The 24,437-nt window shown below is 36.3% G+C and overlaps 2 protein-coding genes and 1 pseudogene across 2 annotated transcripts; 2 read left to right on the forward strand and 1 right to left on the reverse strand.

Moving 5' to 3' along the window:
- The first annotated feature begins 1,928 nt into the window (after window positions 1-1,928).
- On the forward strand, window positions 1,929-5,833 carry LOC128170601 (uncharacterized; annotated as a pseudogene).
- A 9,886-nt stretch (window positions 5,834-15,719) lies between these two features.
- Window positions 15,720-16,952, reverse strand: LOC128170776 (uncharacterized). The gene has a single exon (XM_052836548.1). The coding sequence runs from the start codon at window positions 16,855-16,857 to the stop codon at window positions 15,925-15,927; it is 933 nt and encodes a 310-aa protein (XP_052692508.1). The 5' UTR covers window positions 16,858-16,952; the 3' UTR covers window positions 15,720-15,924.
- A 5,109-nt stretch (window positions 16,953-22,061) lies between these two features.
- On the forward strand, window positions 22,062-24,146 carry LOC128174136 (uncharacterized). The gene is made up of 2 exons (XM_052839762.1): window positions 22,062-22,920; window positions 24,031-24,146. Exons 1-2 carry the CDS (start codon window positions 22,062-22,064, stop codon window positions 24,144-24,146), a joined length of 975 nt encoding a protein of 324 aa, XP_052695722.1.
- Window positions 24,147-24,437: the final 291 nt, after the last annotated feature.

A 24,437-nucleotide genomic window follows, 5' to 3' on the forward strand; every position in this document is an offset into this window, starting at 1 on the left:
TTTCTTGATTTTGCTTGATCTCAAATATCTTAGGACCAATTTTCTAATTTAAAAAAAAAATCACGAAGAAAAACTTAAACAAGAATAGAATTCCTGGGTCCCCCGCCGATCAAGCAGTATACTAGTATCGACCAAGGCTGATTTAGGAACTTGACCAAGGTATTAGTGGTATAAACATTTGATATAAATTTCATGTAAATCCGTCAAAATTTGTAGGCATTAGAGCGCTTACAAGTTCAATTTTTGGATAAAACGGAGTCATTATTGTAGTCAAAGTCCCATAACTCCAACAAAAAGTATCGACCAATGCTGATTTTCGAACTTGACCAAAGTATTAGTGATATAAACATTTGGTATAAATTTAATGAAAATCCGTTAAAATTTGTAGGCATGAGAGCGCTTACAAGGTCAATTTTTGGATAAAACGGAGTCATTATTGTCGTCAAAGTCCCATAACTCCAACAAAAAGTATCGACCAATGCTGATTTTCAAACTTGACAAAAGTATTAGTGGTATAAACATTTGGTATAAATTTAATGAAAATCCGTTTAAATTTGTAGGCATGAGAGCGCTTACAAGGTCAATTTTTTGATAAAACGGAGTCATTATTGTGGTCAGTCCCATACATGTAACTCCAACAAAAAGTATCGACCAATGCTGATTTTCGAACTTGACCAAATTTATAAGTGGAATAAACATTTGGTATAAATTTAATGAAAATCCGACAAAATTTGTAGGCGTGAGAGCGCTTACAAAAAGTGTGACGGACGGACACACGGACGGACGCCCGGCATTTCTATGTCCCCGCTCCGCGTTGCGGCGGGGGACGAAAAGGTAAAAGTATATGCTTAAACGTAGGGAATAAGGTTAGTAGTGCGTATGATAATGTTTGAATCTGAAAAATTATATTTTTAATAAATGCATTATATTAGGGACGTATTATATACGTCGCGGATTTTATTTATACTTAACTCTTTAAAACAAAATGTTAGTAGGTACATTACCTTCTACTTTTTTATATACAATACAAATTATAAACAACCATATGCATATTCATACATACATAAAATGTCCATAGTTTTACACATGTATGTGTGGTAATTAAAAACATGATCTCTTTGAAGATTCTTTCGTTCCCTCATTTGACTTGCAAATGCGGCTTCCACTGCTATTGCTAGCCTATCTAGCTATATCTATTCAAATTAAAACACATTTATATGTACGGATATAAAAGGTTTATGGTGTTTGAAGTGCGTTTATTTTTAGATGTCTTAGGGTATTTTCCCATGCGCATTGATCATTACTTATTTTGTAAACATTGATGGCCGTCATTCTATAAAAAGGTGAGATAAAAAGTGTCTATAGCCACCGTTTGATGAGAACTGACCCTTCAGATTTTCATTCGTTTGAAGGATTTGACATCTTAAGAACGCTTTTACGAAATAATTTGTTCGTTTAAGTGTGTGACCTTTGTATAAATCGAATAGCGTCACCTCGGTGTCCAGATTGGCATTTGTGTGATGACCTGAATATGTGAACATGGACGATCTGTTTTAGCAGAATGCGTACGCTTTTGGTAGGTGATTCCCATGTAAGGAGATTTGAAAACTATGTGAAAGGTTCGCTTCGTAATGACAATTCAATATTAGTGATTTGGGGTTTTTCGATTTCTGCGGGATTAGTGGTGGATCTATCGCCAATCATGCGCACACCCGCGTCATCATTTCCGCTGTAAGAAAAACTCAGCCTCAGCATGTTTTAGTGAACCTGGGAGGAAATGATCCGGACTCGTCAGAGGACATTGAGTGTATAATATCCCGGCTCGTGTCGTTCGCATCTTTGTTAAAGAGACAATTCCACATTTGTACTGTTGTTATTTTAAGTTTTATGCATCGTTCTCAGACAAGGAACATTAACATTACAAGTTAGGCCTAAAAAAATTAATAACTTGGTTCTCAGGCCCGCCCGCATGTCTTTTAACAATGCGCATTACCCATTTTTATCATCAAATGAATAAAATAAAAATTCTCTCGTGCGCAGATCGACTGAAAAAAAAAATTCCGGAATTCGCCGACCGCATCCCGATCGTATTTTAGAATCACTAAAACTCAATCGATAATCCTCGGCCGACTCCATTACGCTAAGGTTAAGTGTGCGACCTTGGAGTTCCGAGTAAACAGATAAGCATTGCAATGCAAATGGCGGTCAGATCAAAAGGTTTGTTTCAGTCTGACCACGATGGCATTAATTTCGGCCCAAATTCGGAAGGGATCAACTGTTTTGCTTCCCTGGCATATAGTTGGTGGGTTTTCCGAGGGATGTACTATGTTAGAACTCTTTCAATCCATAAAGAACGGCTCCATTGACCTCGGGACTTGGGTTTTCCCGGAAAAACTGCGAGATTTGCCGATAACAGTTTCTGTTGGAAAATCAAAGACTGACGCGTTTGACAATGTGAGGCAAATATGAATGTTGTCCAAACAGTATCGTTGTTTGGTCATTATGTGAGATTCAACCTTGTAGAAGATAAAGACCAAAAGAGAAGCACCGCTTGTGAAATGCCTTCGGAATCGGGAACGGAGGATTCTGGCGCTGAATCTGGTACGTACAGTACTATGTATTTAGTTAGTGTGAAAAATCATATTTTATATATATGCTTAATATTTCACGATATTTTGGGCATATTTTCACACCATTGTAGTTGGGTATTTTCCTGATTTTATGTGATGATTTGAGGCAGAAAAGAATATTAGTATTAAATTTTAGAAAAAATACAAAATTGAATAGCACCACTATTAAATATTCATTGAAATATTTGCACCACAAGAAAAAAAACTGATTTTAATAGCGAAAGTTATGAGTACATTCTCTGTAAATGTAATTTACAATGCCATATGTAAAGTTTTTAAAAATCCTTATCGACAGGTAAGGCCAAAAGGAATGCATTTGAAGTTCTGATATCTGGTGCTCGAAAGCTGTCTTTACCAGAACCATATGCAGCAGATGGAGATATCGTTAACAACAAGAGGGTGTTATACAACAGAGTTTTACAAATGCTGCAAAAGGCAGGATTAGGGTTTACACCAACCAATTTCGACCAAGGCAAAACACTGATTCAAACCATAACAAACTGCATTTGGACCATTGACCCACATATTGATACTTTGAGAGAAAGAAGTTTTTATGTTCCTTTTCTGTTTGAACATCTCATAGGGTACAACATTCCTGAGAATCATAAACACAAGAAACTTCAATTAGAAAATTTGTTCTGTTCTTCATCTTGCTTCATGCCTTGATAGATGTATTGAACAGCCATATATGAGTGGACCAATGTGGTTTTCATTCAAAAATGCCTTGACTCAACTGTCTGAAAGTCTCCACAATTATTCAGATTACTTGGAAAAAGCAGCCAATAGGATGGAGGAAAATAGAGCAAAAATGTTTCCTGTGCGCAGCCCGGATGAAGGACAGAGTATTGAACTTATTTATCCAAAATATATTGTGAAACCTGGTATTGTTTCAAGGTACAAGGCATTAGTAGATCATCTTAGAAATACAGAAGAGTACAAGCCAATTTGTGTAGATGAATATACACCAGAATCCACCAGACAGAGACGTTATTACTTAGACCATCTCAAATCTGGATTACCATACAAGTGTATGCATCTGACATTTTCTACCGGTAATAACCTTGGGTCACATAATTTCATTTGGCGAATTTCTCCCAATGTTGAAGAAGCGGATGCTGTTGCCAAAAATACAGAAGTCATACAGCTTTTGAAACAAGAATTACCAAGTTACCACACAAGAGCTATGCGTAGAAGCTTTATTCGGAAAGCATCTCTCATTTGTAATTTAAAAGCAAAAGATGCACGCTTCATTTACAAGCAACTTTCTGGTGATTCTGCAGAAGCTGAAACAGCTGATCAGAAAGAGATAGATGCACGTGTATACCAAGCCTTTGAAATGGAGGATCCAGATATTATTACTGATCTGAGATGTCACAATAAAGGCCAACCATCGAAGTACGATGCCTTTTTCGAGAAAGCAAAACAATATCTTGAAAACGTTATCGAGACAGCAGTAGATGAGAGACGTCATGATGAGATGACCCACTTGGCACAAGCAATATCCGTTCCAGACCTTTTGCGTTGTGTAAAGGAAACTTGTCCACCAGAAACTGCTATACCTTCAGAACAATGGCTCAGACTGCAATTTGCACCCAAATGTGCATCAACTTATGCTTCTTTACAGTTTACTGGCAAACTGCAAGTGAAATTTCAAGTACAGAGTAGACAGTTGCGTAAAACTCATGAAGATACACATTATGCATCCGCCATATTCAGATATCTGAAAGAATTTTGTATCAAGTTTCGTGACTTTACCGTATTTGTTTGTATGGACGATAAACATCATTGCAAGGTTGGTGAACCAGGGCATCCTGTGGCTGCGGTGGACAGAGGGAAACGTGTTGTAGTAGCTGAGGACAAAGTATTTGCAGTATCTGACCACGACTTCACTAAATTTAGTGTGGTACCAAGTGTTACCATGTTGGTAGATATACCTGAATCTATTGAAGAGGGATCCTTCTACAGGGGACAGGTTTATGTTGGTGTTAAAGATTTGGTCCTTGAGCCTTCTTCACCACTGCGGCACATTGCTGAGCTAAAGCAGATTTTATTGGATGAGGAATTGCATTCTAAGCCTATATTGTGTCTTTATACAGATGGTGGTCCAGATCATCGGCTCACCTATTTGTCAGTACAGCTATCGCTGGTTTGTCTTTTTTTGAGCGGAGACTTTGATATGTTGATAGCAGCAAGGACTCCACCCATGGGATCATGGAGAAACCCACCTGAGCGCATTATGTCAATCTTGAATCTAGCACTTCAGGCTGTGGGCTTAATGAGATCAGAGGCTTCAGATGAGTGTGAAAAAAAGCTACGTTCAGCCGGTGGATTAGGACAGCTCAGGGAAGTGGCAAAGGATCCCGCAATGCGGCAAGAAATGAAAGACTCTATTGAGCCAGTAAAGGTATTTATTAAAAATATGTAGATCTTGTACATTCACTTTTAATGAAAGAAATTCTGATCTAAGCAATAACAGTAGATGTACAGTAAAGGTATATATGATTATCACATTTACATCAAATTTTATCCCTCATAGGTCCTTCTTACTCAGATGTTCAGGAGACTTTATTTGAAGGACAAGAAGTTCAAATGTTTCACAGCTGCTACAGAGGAAGCAATTGATTCCCTTTGGGAACAGCTGCAAAAGTTTGGCCCTCCCTTAGGAAATGATATGAAACAACCAAGCCTGAAAAAAGAACTTAAGGACGGGTATTAAATGATTTTAATAGTAAGCCTAATGTTTTGAAAAAGAAAATGATGTTGAAAGTTTGATTCTAGAATTCTATTAATGACTTGAATGCATGACATTTTATAGCATGCTTAGAGATATATTAGATTTAGTGAAAGCTGTTCTCCACCAAAGGCTCTAAACAGAATACATGTACAGGTATATATTTAAATGTTTTAATATATACATATTAAAATATTGCAATACATCTACAGAAAGTAGCTGGTGAGTATTTTTTTTTCTGCACGGCTTGGTAGCAAATATTGATATGCACAGCTTTTTACCTATTAACTTGGGGCTAAATCAAATTCTTTTTGCTATCGGTGTACTATTATATAAGTAACTTCAAGGTCCTTAAACAGGTGATTGCATTCAACCAAACTACCTCTCTAAGTGTCTCTAAATGTAAATCCTTTATATTCTTTGTATTATATATACTGTGAACTTACATCATACCTACATATCAAATTTCTGGTCTGGTTCAGGAGTTTTTAGATCACTGTACAGTGTCCAGGTCCTATTTCTTCACTATTCGTAAGTGTGGGAATCCAGAGTGTCAGATATGCCTTCCACCTCGCCTGCCTCCTGATGTCTTTTCCCAGCTACATGCATTTCCAGATCCAGTTCCAGGTATTAAATAGATTTAGTAATTTTCAGTAAAAATTGAATGTATTTAATTTATGAAAGTATTTGATTTGAAAAAGTGTCAATTTTACCATGTATTTCACAGGGGAGGATGGACATTATAAGGGGTTTGAAGAAGTCTATGGTACAGAAGAGTATCGTCCTTCACTACAGCAAAAAGTGCCAGGGCTTGCTGCAAACAGTCATGGCATACCCTTTGCTCCTTCTGCTCAAACTGCAAGAACTGTTGGCAAAACTGTGAAGTGTATTGCATGTGATAAACCAAGAGTCATTTATTCTACTCACAAACTTACAACGCAAGACCAAATGCTTCTGAAACGTGTTTTGGATCTTTATCAATATTCCTGTGGATGTGAGCTTCAAGAGCTCATGCCACAAGAGAGAGAAAGGGCTCCAAAGATTTCTGCCCTTCTTGATCGTGTATTTGTCAGAGCTTATCTACACTGCACAAGTCCAGTTGAAATTCCATATTTTAGTGCTGGCATATTTCCTTCAATTTGCTTTCACTGCTCAGATGAAGCAGTTGAGCAAATTGAAGGGGCATATCCCACTTGTGAAAGTTGTAGAGCAAACCATATTTTGCCATTCAAGAGAAAAAATGTAGAAAATGCTAGAGAGAAAAGAAAGAAAACTAGAAAGTAAATGTTTTCAATTTCAATGTCCAATGCACATATTGAAGCGCTGTTGTTAAAAGTTCGGATTTTGAAAATAAAATAAAAAAAAAAAATCCCTCGTCATTTTTTTATTGGATAAAAAGAAAAAAAAAAGCCTCCCTCCCTCATTTAATTTTGACAAAACTGGCCTGCGAACCAAGTATTTAATTTTTTTTGGCCTTACAACTGTCTGGTGGACGCAGCGAACCAATTGCTCAAATCATACGTCCCAAAAGGTGGTATGCTATTTAAGAAGTTGAAAGGCTTTACAAACAGTGTCAACAACATTTTTAGTGACGGTGTTCATTTGAACTGTCTGGGACAATACAAACTTTACAGACAAATTAGGGGAATTCTTCTTCTGTTTACCAGGAACTCATTATTTCCCATGGAGACGGGGGCTTCATGGGTACACACATTCCTAAATCATAATCTCACATATATTTACATGTTTTTCTGTCCAATATAACACGTTTAATTTACTCATTTTATTTTTTATGCTATTGTATTATTTTTGGTAATATTCAGGTTATTTTTTTCCATTGTCTTTTTGAAATTGCTATCTAGAGCAACCTCTAGTAATATTTACAATTTTCTTTTATTTTCATCATTGCAGCAGGTGTTTTTGTGCTAAAAAGTGTGATATATCCTTGATTGATTTATTGTTGTTACCTAAGACAGATAAGAATCTCTTTACCTTTCCTTTTAAAGGATTTTAGATATGGGAAATCTTAAGATTTGCCTAGCACATATTGCTTCTACTGATTGAAGTTTTTTAATTGTGTTTTACCACAATTAAGTAATGTCAGATATATATACCTATGTTTAAAAAAAACTACCATTGATAGTGCTCTAGTCTAGATGTGATGCAGAAATATATTACAATCATGACTACTTCGACAGATATGTGGTTATATATGGTTCAAATACAGCTTCGGTTAATAGCTGTATATAACTTTATAATATTATATGAATCATGATTTGTTACCACACTTTATAAATTTATATGAATCATGGCCACACTGCTCTGAAGATACTGGTTATATATGATTCAATAACAGCTTCGGCATCTGGTGGTATATATATACATATAGATCTATATATTATGATTGTATCGCTCTACTAGGGTTAATAGTGTGTGATTATATATATCATTCCCAGATATTATATGAGGTTATATGATTAACCTATGTAAATATACCTAAACAAATAGAGGTATAGTACCCAATTTTGTAAATCATATGGTTTAATCATTCGGTGATTGTATTATTAATATTTAATAGGATGGCATCCAGGCCAAAACGCAAAAGGACTGCAAACAATCAGATCCCCCCGCCACTGCAACCCAACGATCAGCGTCGGCCAGCAGTGAGGACATGACTACACTATTGCAGCAGTGCATGTCCAAGATCATGACTACAATTGAGGACACCTTCAAAACCTGCATTGCAGACTATTTTTCCAACACGAATCCTACAGCCACCCCTCAGCCACAGCCCTTGGAGCATACTGCAGCAATAGTCATGAAATCACCGGCGGTAATCCTGTACCGAGTTCACCTATAGGTAAACAAGATTGTCTGGTTGACTCTTATCCTCCCCAGACCCTATCCGCTCTTTCTTTGACCTTAGGGGTAGATCAAAAAACCCAAGCCAAAATTCACAGCCACGAATATGTAAAGTTTGCTTCACTTCTAAAACCAAATGACCCAGATAATGAAGAAAGCTATAACACTGTGGAGAAAGATGGGCAACATATGTACAGTTAGAACCAAAAATGACAATATGAGGGCGTTATCTGCCACCGTAACATGGTAGCATTAACGCATCAGTGTAAAAAGACAAAACAACCCATGCTGGCTTGTTACCTCTAATGTACATAGGTGTACATCTACAATATGTTTTTTGATTATACAATTTTACAACCCAGACTCGGGAACATTTTTTAGTTAAACGTACTTTGTTTACTTTGGTGCTTCTTTTGTAATATGTATGTTTTCTAGTCCAAGGTTGGCACCAACATTGTGTTTTCATTGCATAATATATCTGTTACCAGTGTTTTTATTGATTGTATATATGTTCATTGTCTTTCATTTATTCTGATATGTCTTGAATAAATGACCATTCCTATTCCAGTTACCCACGAGATACTGTTATGCTTTTATAGGAGGGGTCAAACAAACATAAAATACATGTACATTGGTTAACTTTCAAACTTTCAATGCAAGTCTTATACTGCAATTTTTTTAAAATTTGAGTTGTTGGAATCAATTAATACAAGAGATGGTACTACGAAACTTAAGTTTTATATAAGTCATGCATATAGGGTTCAAGTGAAAATTATCTGATCACCTTTATCGATAATCCGTCACATATTTATGATCGTCTGTTGCAGATGACATGACAAATATGTATTGCCATTAGCAGGGAAACAGTATATTATTTCGATTTCACGTTTTCTCTACATAACAGCTGATAATCAATGTTAGTTGAAAGCTTTAATCACGAAGAAATTGATATATTTTCTAAGCGTTTTGGTGATTTCATTCTTATCTCATCTCCCTCACTAGAAGAGTTTAATTGAACGGTGTATAGTATTTTGTACCATGACATAATGCAATCAATCCGGAACAAAATGGCGTTTCAAACGGATGTCAGACATATTGTGACGATGTAGCCTTCCACCTCAAAAGACGACGATGTTGTTTTAGGATTTCCGAATCTGCTAAGTGAAAATGCAAAACGTTGGTTTTTTATTCGGATATAGATAAAACAAACTTGAAAAGAATAACAGACGCGTTTAAATATCAATTTTTAAGGATATGTGAACCTGACAAAAACAAGTTCATTGCGCAACGCAAACTGTCGTCTGGCGATGAGCTGTCGTATGGCGATGCGCTGTCGTATTTCTACAGCGACTGTTTATTTCCTTAATTTAAGGTTTTAAACAGTGACACAATGTTTGTAAGTTTATGAACTTACATAAAATATCATTTATATCAACATTTATATCAAAAGGTTTTACTTTTTAATTCATTTACAAACATAAAGTTAACGACATACTTGCGCCGATTTCCGTGTAATTTCCCAAATCTCGATGTAAACAACAAGTCGGATAGACAATAACTGATGGATATCATAAGTGTATGACTAATTTTGCGAATAAAAACCGATGTAGGGTGTCATAAAAAGGGAGTGAAAAAAAGGACGAGACCATTCACCAGTTCCCTGTGATCTAAACCTGTCATTTGCGAGCAGTAAGCATGGTAGGTGAGTTATCATGACATGTGCTATTGTATTATTTTAACTTTACAGATTTTAATGCCCGTATATTATCCACGTGAAAACAATATCGCCTAGCCTATATGCAGAATAGCTTAACAATAATCCTTATTTGTTCAAACATAAAAAGTATTCATTGTTAATTCAGCCAGTGTTTGTATATAAAACAAGGTTATCTTTTAAATAAATTGGTGAGCTAGCGCTGTAGCTATCATAAAACACAGAAACAGATTCCTAAAATATAGATTTAAATTTCTGAATCGATTAAAATTTAGAATTGTGATTCTACATGTAGAGTGGGCTTCACATCGGCAATGGCATAGCTTATTGACTGTGCCTTAATCAATATATAGCTACTGTAATTTCAATTTCGAGGTGAAACATTTCAAGAACCATTGGTACTGTTTTGTAGCAATCGTATATTCTCGGGCCTTTCCGGCAAGGTCGGAAAACACATCTGCATGAGGTTGTTTTTCGAGTTTGAAAGAATTTAGGATAAGACAAGTTTTTTATTATAATATTTAAAATAACCTTGCATTATAAGACCTCTAACCTATTGTTAATTTTTGACATTTACAATCAAACACAAAACTGTGAAGATTATAAAACGAAATTCAAATGGTACAGTTTATCTATAGTAGTAGTAGATATTCCCAGAATCCCCTACTATTAAGTCGAGCATGCGTATTCCAGTGAAAAGGACTAACGTAGTTGCTAGCGCTCGAGAGCGCTAGCAATAAGAGCAATTTTAGTTCGAATTTTCTCAAATGAAATTAACCATGATAAATGGTAAGGTTAACCAGCCGCGTATATACCCAGCTGTTAGCGTAGAGGGCCCTGAGTTAAATCTTGCATATGACAAGCTTATTTACCAACATTTACAGTACTCACAAAATGATTTTAAGTGTAACACTTTCATGCACATTAGTGTAATAGGGGTCATATTTTCATATATATTTATTTGTTAAATACCTAGAACGTAATTACTTCCATTTCAATTTTTACTGTTTTCCCAAAAAAGATATTTCTCTTTGATTATTGAGTACCTGTGGATCGATATCTAAAAATATAAAAGGAGTTTTCTGATCACGTGATTTAAATAATAGTATTACGTATTTACCCAGAAATTACACCTGGTCAAACCAGTTTATTGTATTTTGCGCCATTTTTGGTATAGTGTTCACCGCAGCGAGTGTCCATTTTGATGCTTACATGTACATCTTTCATTGAAATTTATTCTGATCACCGACTCTGGGTTTTCATTTCACAAATGGGTATTTATGTTTCTATGATCATTTTTACATTATTTAATTAAGATTAAAGTTTAAAGATATGTGAAAATTATAATAAGTGTAATTTACATTTGTTTGATTTAAAACTCTAATTCATTCATTACCTAATTATATATGCATATGTTGTTAATCGATTATAGAATTTATATACGGATTATTGCCAAATATTTATTATTGCTAATTTTTGTTTTTAGGACCTGTTTTCTTCTTGAATAAATCAACGAACCCAGCAGTGCACTTCGTTTGTTTATACATGTACAAGTGACCCTGTTTCAATGGCATTCACGGTGGGATTCTCGTATTTACATATTTATTCGACAAGATACAGCCAAGTTGGTTATTCTGGTGAGCTTTAAGGTCTGTGAACATTACCGTTTAATTTATTGAATTTTTTTTTGGATCGAACTGTCTAAAGCCAGCGATTCTTATTCCAGAACTGGACATCCTGTTTTGATTTCTTCGGACTTTAGTATTCGACTTTCTGTTTCCGGTGTAATTTGTGAATCGAATGTAAACAATAACTTTTGAGACTTCAGAATCTTTGATTGTAGCGAACTGTTAGACGTTTTGAAATATTTAACTGAATTATTTATTCACCAAATATTTCATCATATAATAGTTATATGATTTTCATTTTTTACATGTTGTAAATTAAATTATTGAATATGTCCAACCAAGAAATAGACGGAGAAGCGAACGGGGAAGAGGAATAAGTTAAAACAGATCCATCCTAAGAGAAGGTCATTCAGGGAGAAGTTGAAAAGATCATAGATTTTCTGAATTCTAACACAAAGTACAGAGTTGTTACAGAGGAAGAATTTGAACTACTGAAAGGTCCACAACTGAAATCCACACAAAAGGATACTTTTCCACCTAAAATTCAACGACCTCTCCAAAGATTGGGGGTAAGCCAAATCTTACAATACTTTCTGGTGAACATACAGCTGGTGAAGTTGTGTTTGATTTTTAGGAAATATGAAGCAAGATGTGTATATATTTTTGCTACGTACTAATTAGAAATTGTTATTATTATTATGATTTTTTCACATGAATGACGAGGACGTCATTTATTGTAACAAGGGTGAGAATGTAATAGGGGTCATATTTTCATATATATTTATTTGTCAAATACCTAGAACGTAATTACTTCCATTTCAATTTTTACAGTTTTCCAAAAAGAGTTATCTCTCTTTGATTATAGAGTACCTGTGGATCGATATCTAAAAATATAAGGAGTTTTCTGATCACGTGATTTAAATAATAGTTTTACGTATTTACCCAGAAATTACACCTGGTCAAACCAGTTATTGTATTTTGCGCCATTTTTGGTATAGTGTTCGCCGCAGCGAATGTGGTTGCTTACATGTACATCTTTCATTGAAATTTATTCTGATCACCGGCTGTGGGTTTTCATTTCACAAATGGGTATTTATGTTTCTATGATCATTTTTACATTATTTAATTAAGATTAAAGTTTAAAGATATGTAAAAATTATAATTAGTGTAATTTACATTTGTTTGATTTAAAACTCCAATTCATTCATTACCTAATTATATATGCATATATTGTTAATCGATTATAGAATTTATATACGGATTATTGCCAAATTTTTATCATTGCTTATGTTTTTTGGACCTGTTTTCTTCTTGAATAAATCAACAAACCCAGAAGTGCACCTCCTTTGTTTATACATGTACAAGTGACCCTGTTTCATTAGCTTGAACAGTATATTTGTAAGGAAATAGGTTATATGTTTGTATTGATGATTTTTTTTAGCAGATATAGCTCAAAACATGAAGAGTTAATCTTTTATTCACTATCAATAACTGATAATGTTGATTCTCTGTACTGTGAAAACATTTGAACAGCTTACTGATGTTCACCTTAATTGAACTGTAAAAATCAAAGTACAGTTGAAAGAAAAATTAGTATATCATGGTTTATCGGTTGATAGAATTGCTCACATATTCAGATTCATGTGATCTGTTCATTATTGTTACAAATTCTATTTTTTCCATTTTTTTTACATCATGAAAACGTACGATTTCTAAATACACACAGTTATATAAGATATGAAATTGTCAAGTTACGTAACATTAATTTAAATTTTCAAGATTAGAATAAAATGTTGACAAGCTTCACCTGATATCAATTTTTTAAACAGAATAATCCATTTATATAAGGTTCTGTCTGTCTATGTTGCATACACTTTCATAATATGCCTATATGAACTTTATTTTTCTACATGTAGCTCCTTAAAATCATCCTTTCATATGAGTCCTTCTTATATGTTATAAGTAATAGTACCAGTAATATCAGTTTGTTTTTAATACAGATTTTTCAAACCTCCAAGAGATGAGAACATCACTGGTATGTGTTAACGAGGTCATTCCTAATACAAGACACAATGCGGAAAAATAAAAGACTAATGTAAAGAACTGAAACCATGAATGATGAAGAGAAGAGCTGATAATCAGATTATTGTCTCTGTTAAGTTCATCTTGATAAAGCAATTCCCGATTGATGACTTGGATCATTTATTTGGTAATATAAGGATGACAATATTTATTTGAACATTCATGATATAATATTAAGACAATTAATAAGCCACACAACATATCCTGAAGTATGAAATGGACCAAACCAGTGATAATCTACCATTTAGGATTTATTACATTTACTTGGATTTGAAAACTCTGAAACTCCAAAAGTCATGAATAATTTGGACATATAATGCATACAATTAAGATTATTATTGTAAAAGAATATATATCATGATAATGCATATGCTATAAGAAATACAATTGATAGATATCAAAAGGTGTTTATACTGACCAAGTGCAGTAATGAAGTTTGTCTTGGCTATATACTGTTAACTGTTCATGTGGAGAAAGTGGGTTTTTAAAATGTAATGTCTTATGTTTATAATTATGTTTAATTTGATGATTGCATAGTTTATCAAATTATCATTTCTGTCTATCAGTGTCTGTCTGTCCATCCATTTCTCTTGTCTGAAATCTGTTTTATTTTATAACCCTGATGAGGTTACTGATGTAGATGAAGTTGAGATCATCATAATGACATTTGTATACATGTGTACAAGAAGCCTCACAGAAAATATCAGCCCTCTTAAATGACATAGTTTTTGAATGAGGTATGAATGTATGGTTGAGTAAAATTTTTATTTTAAACTAGGATTTTGTTACAATGGCTAGAGTTTCCATGTTTCTATTTATTTAGCACTGGTTTGATACAAGCGCACAAGTTTTTGGGCAATTATTGATGTTAAGGATTATTTTTTATGTTTCAGGAGATAATTGATTTCAAGAAACATACGTTTACTTAAATAATAACTTGTTGTCCATTTGTCTGTCTGTGTCTCTTCCATATATATAGAGACAATTTCTTTTCTTTCTTCCTTTTTTGGCACCTTATCTTAGGCCTATAGTATTGATTTTGGACTCAGTGGCTAGGCGAATTATTAATTTAGGGGAATTGTCACACAGTGGAACTATTTTTTTAGATGCGCATGATGCAACTTCCTGGATGGTGCTGAGCCTGTTTGTCAACATGTGGAACCCACGTGTACTTGGGGGTAGGTATGTTTACTCTCAATTATCTCTCTTAGAAACTGCTTAAGGCGTTATTTTTTTGATCTAAAATTTTTCTTGAAGCATTTAACTAAAATTTCTCTTTCATGATAATATGCTGAAAGTATAGTTAATTATCTGAATTAAAGCTATATAGTAACATATAGTGAAATTAATTCCTTGTGTGAGACGTAAAGAAAAACATGTAACTTTTATTTAAACTGCATTTTTTTTTTATTTCAGGAGTTGTCTCCCTTGTTAAAGATCAACAATAGCGGATAAACAATGCGGGATGCTGTCTTGTCACCAACGGTGAAATTTGACACCTGTATACCCGTTTTTCAACCAATCGTCTCAGTCCTCTTTGTTGTGTACAACAGACAAGTAAGAAAATCAAGATAATTGTTTGCAATCATTTTAATAAGATAAACAATGAAAAATTTAACATATTTACATGAACTGAGCACCCCATAAAAGGACATTTCACACTTTGCACACTCATCATTCACACATTACCATACATTCAGTGCACATTAATTAAACAGAGCAATCATTGAATGTAATACAAAATTCATATGATAGGTATAATATAACAAACATTTCAAACATGCTAACTACAACCCCCCCCCCCCCCCCCCCCCCACACTTAGCTACTTCCTCTTTAACTTTGGATCTGTTAGTGACTTACTATAAGTGTCTTTAGACTTTTAATCATAGAGCTGATATCTTTTAGATCTGTAAAATTTTCTTTGGTATTTATAATTCATTAGTTTTTTTTCATTTTAAAGTAATTTTGCCTATTTTGCTGTTGTTTTAGATGATGGACCACTCTACTTCCTTTAACAACAGGTGCCCCTACAGATTCACAAAGTTCCAATGTTGAATTTCCATGACCCCGATTGAGTGAGTGCACAACTTTATGTATTCTACTTCCAAAATTTCTACTACTTGTAATACATTTTGGATTTGATTAAATATGCCCTATTAACAGATTCAGATTTTTGTGAACAAGTGTGATATTTATTTCTATCAAGATTATTAGGTCCCAAAGTCAGATTTATACAGTCTTTTAACAAGCACATGTCTTCTTCTGTCATGCTTAATTCAAAGTAACGAGGCAACACTGAAGAGTTCCACTTGTTGTTTTTGAGTCCGCGACAGGAGAAGGAAGGACTTTCCGCACTGTCCTTGGTAGCAGCTGATGATGGAACGGACAGCGGTTGACATGGCCCGTTTCATCAAAGGTATCTCACCGGAGTAGTGTTTGTAGCAGTTTTCGTACTCGGTCCTGCAATTAAGCTTCAGGTCCAGGGCAAATCTCCTCTGCATGGATTCTCTCATAGCTTTTGTTCTTCCAGGAAACATGTGACTGCTGAATGGAGCTTTATCAGTCTGTTTTCTCTGAGAGTCAAAGAAGTGGCGCAGGTCTTTGAGGTTTTCAATCATATGCCCTTGCTTTTCTGATGCACCGGAAGCAGCAGCACTATCTCCATCACTGGTGAAATGGGAAATGATGAGTGGACGGTCATCACTTTGCAGCTCACCGATGCATTCCGCAGCCCATCTGTTTTCGTCTCCAATGGTGGTCTCTGGAAGCATGGTTGCAGTGCAGCCTTCATGTCCGGGGCAGGTAACTTCCTTTCCCTTGGCTCTAAGATAGGTGCCTTTCTTGATCAGTTTATTGCCACAAAACACTGCCACAACATTGTTCTTCTTGGTAACATTTTCACTTAACGTGTATGGCACTTGTGTGGCAGCTTGGAATGTTCTCCCTATCGCACTGAAGGTGGCATTGTTATACCGGGCATCTCCTTCCGCTCTTATAGGTGTATTGGCAAGTCCACATTTCTCGTTAAGCTCTTGAATCTCCTGCCTTATTTTCTTCATGCTATTTTTGTTCACATCAGTGACGATTTTGCCTACTTTGTTGCAGGTCTGATGAGTGTTGGTGGCTGATGCTGGTTCGATGTTTGCGCCAAGAAGCATTCCACGCATACCCTCTGTTATAAGGCTGGTACCCAAGTGGCCGACAGCCATGGCAACATTAAGCTGTGCGGCTCTCCGTCCCTTCCTGATCGACTGACTTCCTCGTACAGCTTTTCACGGTGACTGGTGTAATGGCACTTCTTACATCGACTGGAAAGGATCCATGCCAGGCCTCTTTTCCTCCCCATGCTGGTTTCAGTCCAGTGAACCGTCACAGTCCGGGAATTTTGTGAGTGCTCTTTAAATGCATGGTTCCATAGTTTAGCAGTTTTTTCTTGATGGAGCACTTTGTAAAGTCTGGAATTGGGGTTCGGTGACTCTGCATCCATGTAGGAGTCTACCAGCTGCACTTCACTCGGCCCGGGTCGCAAAATCTTCATTTGACTGCCTCTACGCTCAGCATCGCTTATTGTGAATATTCCATCCTTCTGCTGCTGTACAACGTCCTGAAATTCTTCTTTACTCAGCCTTCTTATAGGAAATAGACACTGTACTGGACTGGTGGTCCCTGTACTTTTCTGGCCCTTGTTGTGAGGAATGTTTCCTTTTTTGTACTGATGTTGATGCAGCCACTTTGGTCCTTTCTTTGGCATGATTTATATTGAACTGTACACTTGTAGACTTTTTCAAATAATATGATGTTGTGTGTGGTGCAAATTTTTAAGTATTGTTAACTTTCATACTGTTTATTTATTTTAGAGCTGCCATGTCTTCTAAGAGGAACCCCCATCTTTGATGACTGATGGAAAAGCCTCATCACCCCCCATTGCTTAAGAACCTTTTATCTTAATCACTAGCCATTAGTCAGTGACCACCGTTATCAAAGCTCCAAGGTACATTATTGAAGACTCTTCTGGCACCATTTTTTCCAGTCTCTTTCTTTGTCTTAGAATTAAAATTAACAACTTTTTGCTAATTTATTCCAATATTTAAGTCATTTTCCTGTTTCTTAGCTAATTAATGTCTATTGATTAGAGATGATTTTTTTTTAAAGCACATACATAAACTCTAACATTTCAGGTTCCAATTCATTCCAAGTTCTTTTCTCAATATCTCACTAATTAAATTTTTTTGAGTTTTAAAAAGATGAACTGTAGATGAATTTTAACAGAAATTTACTCCAGAATTCAGCAATCTGTTAAGAAGAGTTATCTCCTATTTTCAATCCCTTAGTGTTAAAAGTAGATTTTTATACACAAGCATATAGGAGATAGATACCTACTAAACATTTTCTGCAAATTTCATTAATTTCATAAACTTTTCGTTGTCTTAAAGGTCTTACGCAAGGAAATAGCCAATCAAACTGAACTTAGTCAATTGTAGTTCCATATATATAGAGAATTTTTTTTCTTTCTTCCTTTTTTGGCACCTTATTTTAGGGCCTATAGTATTGATTTTGGACTCAGTGGCTAGGCGCATTATTACTTTAGGGGAATTGTCACACTAATTTCAGTGGAACTATTTTTTTAGATGCGCATGATGCAACTTCCTGGATGGTGCTTAGCCTGTTTGTCAACATGTGGAACCCACGTGTACTTGGGGGTAGGTATGTTTACTCTCAATAATCTCTCTTAGAAACCGCTTAAGGCGTTATTTTTCTGATCTAAAATTTTTTTGAAGCATTTAAATAAAATTTCTCTTTCATGAATTATATGCTGAGAGTATAGTTAATTAATTAACTGAATTAAAGCTATATAGTAACATATAGTGAAATTAATTCCTTGTGTGAGACCTTAACCAAACAAGCTAGAACTTTGTGCAAGAATCCTCAGGTTGTGTAGATCCAGGAGTAGTTAAGTTCCCAATGGGGTTGAATTTTTACATGGTGATAAATAGAGCAAAATAAATTAAGCAGAAAAGTTGTAACTTCTAATAGAGTCTTGTCTTGTATTTGATAGCATAAAGCAGATATGATAAATTAATACGGCTAAGTTTATCAAGGTGTGGCCTTGAGGCCCTTGTTAGAATGGACTTTTACAGAATTTACACAATTCTACTAGTCTTACTGACCTTTAACATGATATATTTTTAAGGCAGCACCAATAAAGTATAGACGCGAACATTTAAGATTACTCAACATTAAAGACCTATCTGGTACAGCAAAAGTATGCCTATTTTGGGACAATGCTGAGATGAACTTCGAAGTGAATGATGGTGTTAAAAAAGTGGCTTGTACCGGGAAACTTACATAGGAAAGCAGCAACTTGCATCATCACGTGTAACAACATGCTGTGTAAGTTAAAAAAATTGAATCATTGACTGGACAAGTTCCTTGTAATGTACGAATTGAATTAATACAAAAGAAGCTCTTTCATTAATCCCTTTGTATCTTTTTTGAAAATAATGTATTACTCAAATGTTACTTCACCGAACCTGTAAACGTTTGTTTGGCTCTCTATTAAAATCCATATTTAGAAATATACCAAGCCAAAGTTTTAAGTTTATACAAAAAAAATCTCATTGTAAATGGTAGAAATTGTGCCCACGTGCAGAAATACATGGACAACAATGACATGTATGAAACAACATTTTGACTGTCCATCAATATTTGCTATAATGACAAAAAACTTCTAAATCAGTTACATATAGTTAGGCAGGAATTGTTACCATCTTTAAAATTGGACGCACTGAACTTTCTTATACCCCAACTCTATAATAGAACGAATATACGGTTTTATCAGGCATGCTATTCAAATTCATTATTGTACAAATCCGATATCAAATTCCTGTTAAATGATGGTTTTTACCCCAGCAAATTTTAGCCATAATTTTTTCTACAACTGCTCATTGCAGTTTTGTTTAGTAACTACTATTTTAGTAACCATGTGCTGCTCTCGAAACGGAATAATATGTTCCGTCCGGTTTGTTTTTTTTTTGTTTTATCGGTAATGGCAGCCATGCGCTTGGCCTGCTGTGTTTGTTTGCATCATTCTGTGGAAATCGGCCTATCTAAGGAGTAAGTTTTATTTTATTCATGTCAATATATGTCCATTATGATCTTGTGTATCTAACGATGTCATGCAATATCTCTTACTTTTTTTAAATTCTGCAACTGCGTTGTTTTGTGTAAGCGCGTGTTCGCAATATAGGATAGGCATAGGCCTGTTTAGCTAGCATGTTCTAGTTACACATTTATCTGTGTATATGTCGTCGGGTAAAGTTTAGTCCTATAACATTCAGTATTGTCACAGCTTAATTACTGCCATATTTTTGGAAATTGTTATGTTAGACAAATTCTGACTTTTATTATTGTACTTTTCAATTTTTCACCCTCTCACGAGGTTTGGAATAAATAAATAGCCGATATACATCACAAACTAATAATATTATGTAAAATTATTTCCAATCTTCCAATAGTATTATTACTCTACTAACTAATGTTATTGCTCTGTTTTTAATGTAGCTATTGATGTCAAAATGCTGACATGTCTGGAGCACATTAAAAGTCCGGTGTATCATTATACCAAACTTCTTCAAACACTCCTAAAGACAAAGCTCCAGAACTACAAGTTCCCCTTAAACACCAGGGATGATTTGGATAAGCTGGAAGACAAGATGGAAGAAGTCGAGGCCCTTAACCTACTTGTAAGTAAATTTCCCCTAGCCTGTTTCTAAATATCGCATTTTCAAGAGTGAAATACAAACATATATTTTCTTAAATTATCTGTGTTATTTCATTTTTTATGCATTTAAATATGGTTTCAGTATTCTCTTTTGAGAAGTGGACAGGCATAGCCTACATCCACTTCTCTTCGCAAGCCCTCATATTTTGATTCTGGAAAACGTGTAAATGTCAGAACCAAAGACGGTTTACGCTTCGACCCATGTTTCGACTCCAGTTTCCCTGAAGTTTCGTAGTTCATCATTTTTAGAGAATGATTTTATCTAATAAAAAGTCCTATCTTATATACCCTCCTTGTTTACGTGACTGAAGTTGTTATTGTTAAAAATCGCTGCAGCTGTTTGACGTAAACACCTGCAGCTGTGTAGCGACCTTGATATGAGTTCGTAAACATGTTTGTCTGAGAGTATATAATAGAGGGTTTTTTATCATTTTAAAAATCAGAGCATGATACCAGAGCAATTATGATGTCTGATATTGCTTCATTTTCCTTTGAAGGGTATTTGTTGGTGACTAAATGGAACGCAATGGCGGACGGGGAGAGACGGCAGAAGTTGGTACAGATCGTGGAGATGAGCAAACAAATCGACAACCTGAGATGGCTTCAGAAAGTGCTGATATTGATCGCGGAAAACGCGAATCCCGGGAGATTGGTAACGATTTTTTGGTTAGCGGAGGGAGCCAAACCTCAGTTGCTGCAGAAATTAACCGGGGTGACTCTAAAAGAATATCAGAGTTGGAATTGTATGAAGAGAATGGTTACCCGAAAAGGAAGAGAATGTACTCACATAGTTCGGCAGATCGATGAAATGAAAAAAGCGGCTCTGGAGTTTGCGTACATGAAACTAAAGAGAAATCTGAACATGCCTCAAAGTTTGATTGTAGAGGACGACAGCGAGAACGCTCGACCCGTGGACGAAGAGGCCGTTGTCCCAGACGTGGATGTGCTAAAACAAGAGACCCAATAAAAAAAGTAAGATTTGATCCTGAATTGAAAATTTACGAAGTTCCTAACGAGGATCGGACGAGTGAATGGATGACCGCTGCAGCAGACCGGAGTCGATTTGAACGGCGTATTGAAGAGATGAGTCGCCTCCTTGATCCGATTTTAAAAAGACGCTATCAATTGTATGAATTGTTTTGGGGTATACCTGAATATGGTTACGAACTTTCTTGTGTTATAAAAAGGCGCATAAAATTGCCTGGACGTTTTGTGAAAAAATTGAAGTTGATTTAATATGTTTGTATTCTGAGTTAATGTGTTTGTATTATTTTTTTTTCTATGGTGTACCTGAGTACAAAAGAGTTAAAACCAAAAATATGACGTCACAGCGCGTGCTGAAACTGTACTTGAACTATTGAACTCTGATTTCCTAGACAACTGTCATATAGCTTGTTTGAAACTCCGCCCCTTTTGTTAAGCTCCACCTCCTTATCGTAAATATCGGGGTTCTCTATCCCCGCACTTCACTAGTTACCTAATACTTACCAGAAGCTGTTCAACCATGTCCAATTTTGTACATGTTGGCCATAGCTATCCTCGATTATTTTCACGCCAAGTCTTGGAACTCGGGACTATCAGTGGAACCCGGTCCACCAGCGCTATGATCGAGTCAGCTTTCGCCCTCTTCATATGTTTGAGGCAGATGACAACCCCGTAGATCCTGTTGATGAGGGAGAGTTTTTACCTCCAAGACCTATCATGGTGCAAGAGATGCAACAGAGTGTTCAGCAGATATTGGTTCCGCCTCCCAGACCGCCGCCGCCCAACTTTGGAGCCAGCGCAGCCAGCCCCAGACCAGGACCTACTGTGGCCATTCCTGTGAGCCCAGCGGTGCCAGAGTCCCCGGCCAGCCCTGTTGGATCTGCTTACTCGCCAACCGACACCCCCACCAAGAGGATCACACGGTCTCCGCCTCCTTATTCTCCGAACAGGCTAGCGTGTGACCGGTCCTACTACGTGGCGAGACAGGACCACCAGTTCGCCTTGCCCGCGGACTGCCCTGACAATCGGCCAGCCAGACCACCGATGCCATTCTCAGCGGCCAATCCGCCCCTGCAGCCCGCTCCGGAGGCCCATCGTGAGAGAGTTCGGAGGAGAGCTCCATCCCCTCCCAGACCGGTTGGACGAGGACGAGGAAGTCCTTACGTAAGACCCACTATTTTATCTAAGGATTCTGCATTTGGCCGCCCTTCATTGCCTTTCGCACGTGCCCGGAACTTGTTTGCGGATTTTGTACCAAACATTCAAAGTCCGCCCTCTCCTCCGCCCATGGTCCGAACCTTTCCCGGGCCACCTCAAGCTCCCAGGACCCCGTCACCGCCGCTTGCTGAAATTCCTCCATCAAGAACTCCATCACCAGACATTTTTTTAGAACTGTATCAACACAGCAGGCATCCGGTTGATGACAGGAGTCACTTGACTATCATCCCCAGTTGGGTCATAAAAGCGGGAATGTGTTGTGTGCTACGGAGAGCAAGAGCACCTCCAGGTTCGCTGCCAGAATTGTTGAACCATGAGACAGTGTTGTATTTGCATCGTCGGGATTTATCAATCCATCAACTCTTGTCCCGTGTGCAGATTCCGGGGGGAGTTTTAGAGAGACCAGGCAGCTAAAAGGTTAATTCCATCAAGCCTAAAACCAACGGCCCTTTTCAGGGCCACCCATATTTTACGAAAAGATGCTATCTAGTACAATGCAAATAGAAATAAAATATGAAACACCAGTCCCATTTCCCACATACACAATCATGTATTCTTACGAGTCACTCTCTCCCTTTCAATTAAAACACGAATTTACTATGGTCGTAGCGGGTCCTTCAAAATCGGGGAAAACAGAATTTGTAAAAAAGTTAATATTAAATAAACATTGGATTTCCCCTCCCCCAGACAGAATTGTTTGGTGTTATCGAGAATGGCAACCGGCCTACGAAAGTTTAAAAGATCAAGTAAGTTTATTCGCGATATACCAGAAAACGACGAGGAATTAGTGAGTGATTTTAGTCTTCGTCACCTTTTAATTTTTGATGATATGATGGGAGGGAAAGCCATCGAATCTATTGTCGATTGGTTTACTCGCAAAGCTCATCACCGTAACACCAGTGTGATTTACATTACTCAGAATGTGTTTGATCGAGCCGTTCAACACCGGACGATTAGTTTGAATACTCATTACATGGTATTGTTTAAAAATCCAAGAGACAAATCTCAAATCACGGTTTTGAGTCGGCAAATAGATATGCCTAATTTAGTGTCGGCTTATTTAGATGCTACTCGCATCCCTCACGGATATTTGTTAGTAGATTTGAGTTCACAGACTCCCGACGAATTGAGATTGAGAAGTCAAATGTTTGAGAATTTAGTGGTGTACATGCCACGAGAAATATAAATAAAAGGTGACGTACGATTTATATCATTTTGACTTGGAACACCATGGCAGGACAAAAGAAAATTTTGAGACTCCTGAAACTTTTGCAGGGAGAAAAAGATCCAGAAAAGAGACAAGAAATCATAGATTTAAACAATGTTTTTTAAATAGATCATTTATAAGTTGGAAATGAAATATATTTATTCGAATTTGTAGAGTCACTTTATATTATAGGAAATGGAGTCCTCTACAACCATCAACTCAACAACCATCAACCCAACAACCATCAACCCAACAACTATGACAGCACCTGTGAATCCCACAATGATGTATTCAACTACACTCAGTGACAGTCAGACACATCCCACTACTGGTATGACCCAAAGTTCTCCTCTGGTAGACCAAATGGATGAGGCGTGGAAAATTGCAGTGTACGCACTGACAGGTGCATTAGGTAAATAAACTACTGTTTAAAAATCCTTTAAATGAACAAAAAAAAAAATTGGTCCTAGTTAAAGTATAGCATAAAATTTCTTTTTGATTTATTTACAGTTGTTCTGGTTAGCATTATGATCATGTGTGCTGTCCTAATTCGAAAATTTAAACAAAGTCATGTTCGCTTACACAACTTACCGCTTGAA

The sequence above is a fragment of the Crassostrea angulata genome, chromosome 2 (assembly GCF_025612915.1).
Source record: "Crassostrea angulata isolate pt1a10 chromosome 2, ASM2561291v2, whole genome shotgun sequence".
NCBI lineage: Eukaryota > Metazoa > Mollusca > Bivalvia > Ostreida > Ostreidae > Magallana > Magallana angulata.

Coding starts and splice junctions, on each gene's coding strand:
- LOC128174136 (XM_052839762.1), top strand. CDS start 22,062: ATGTTTGAGGCAGATGACAACCCCGTAGATCCTGTTGATGAGGGAGAG. Junction 22,921..24,030: donor GAGAGCAAGAGCACCTCCAG/GTTCGCTGCCAG, acceptor TTTATATTATAG/GAAATGGAGTCCTCTACAAC.
- LOC128170776 (XM_052836548.1), bottom strand. CDS start 16,857: ATGGCTGTCGGCCACTTGGGTACCAGCCTTATAACAGAGGGTATGCGT.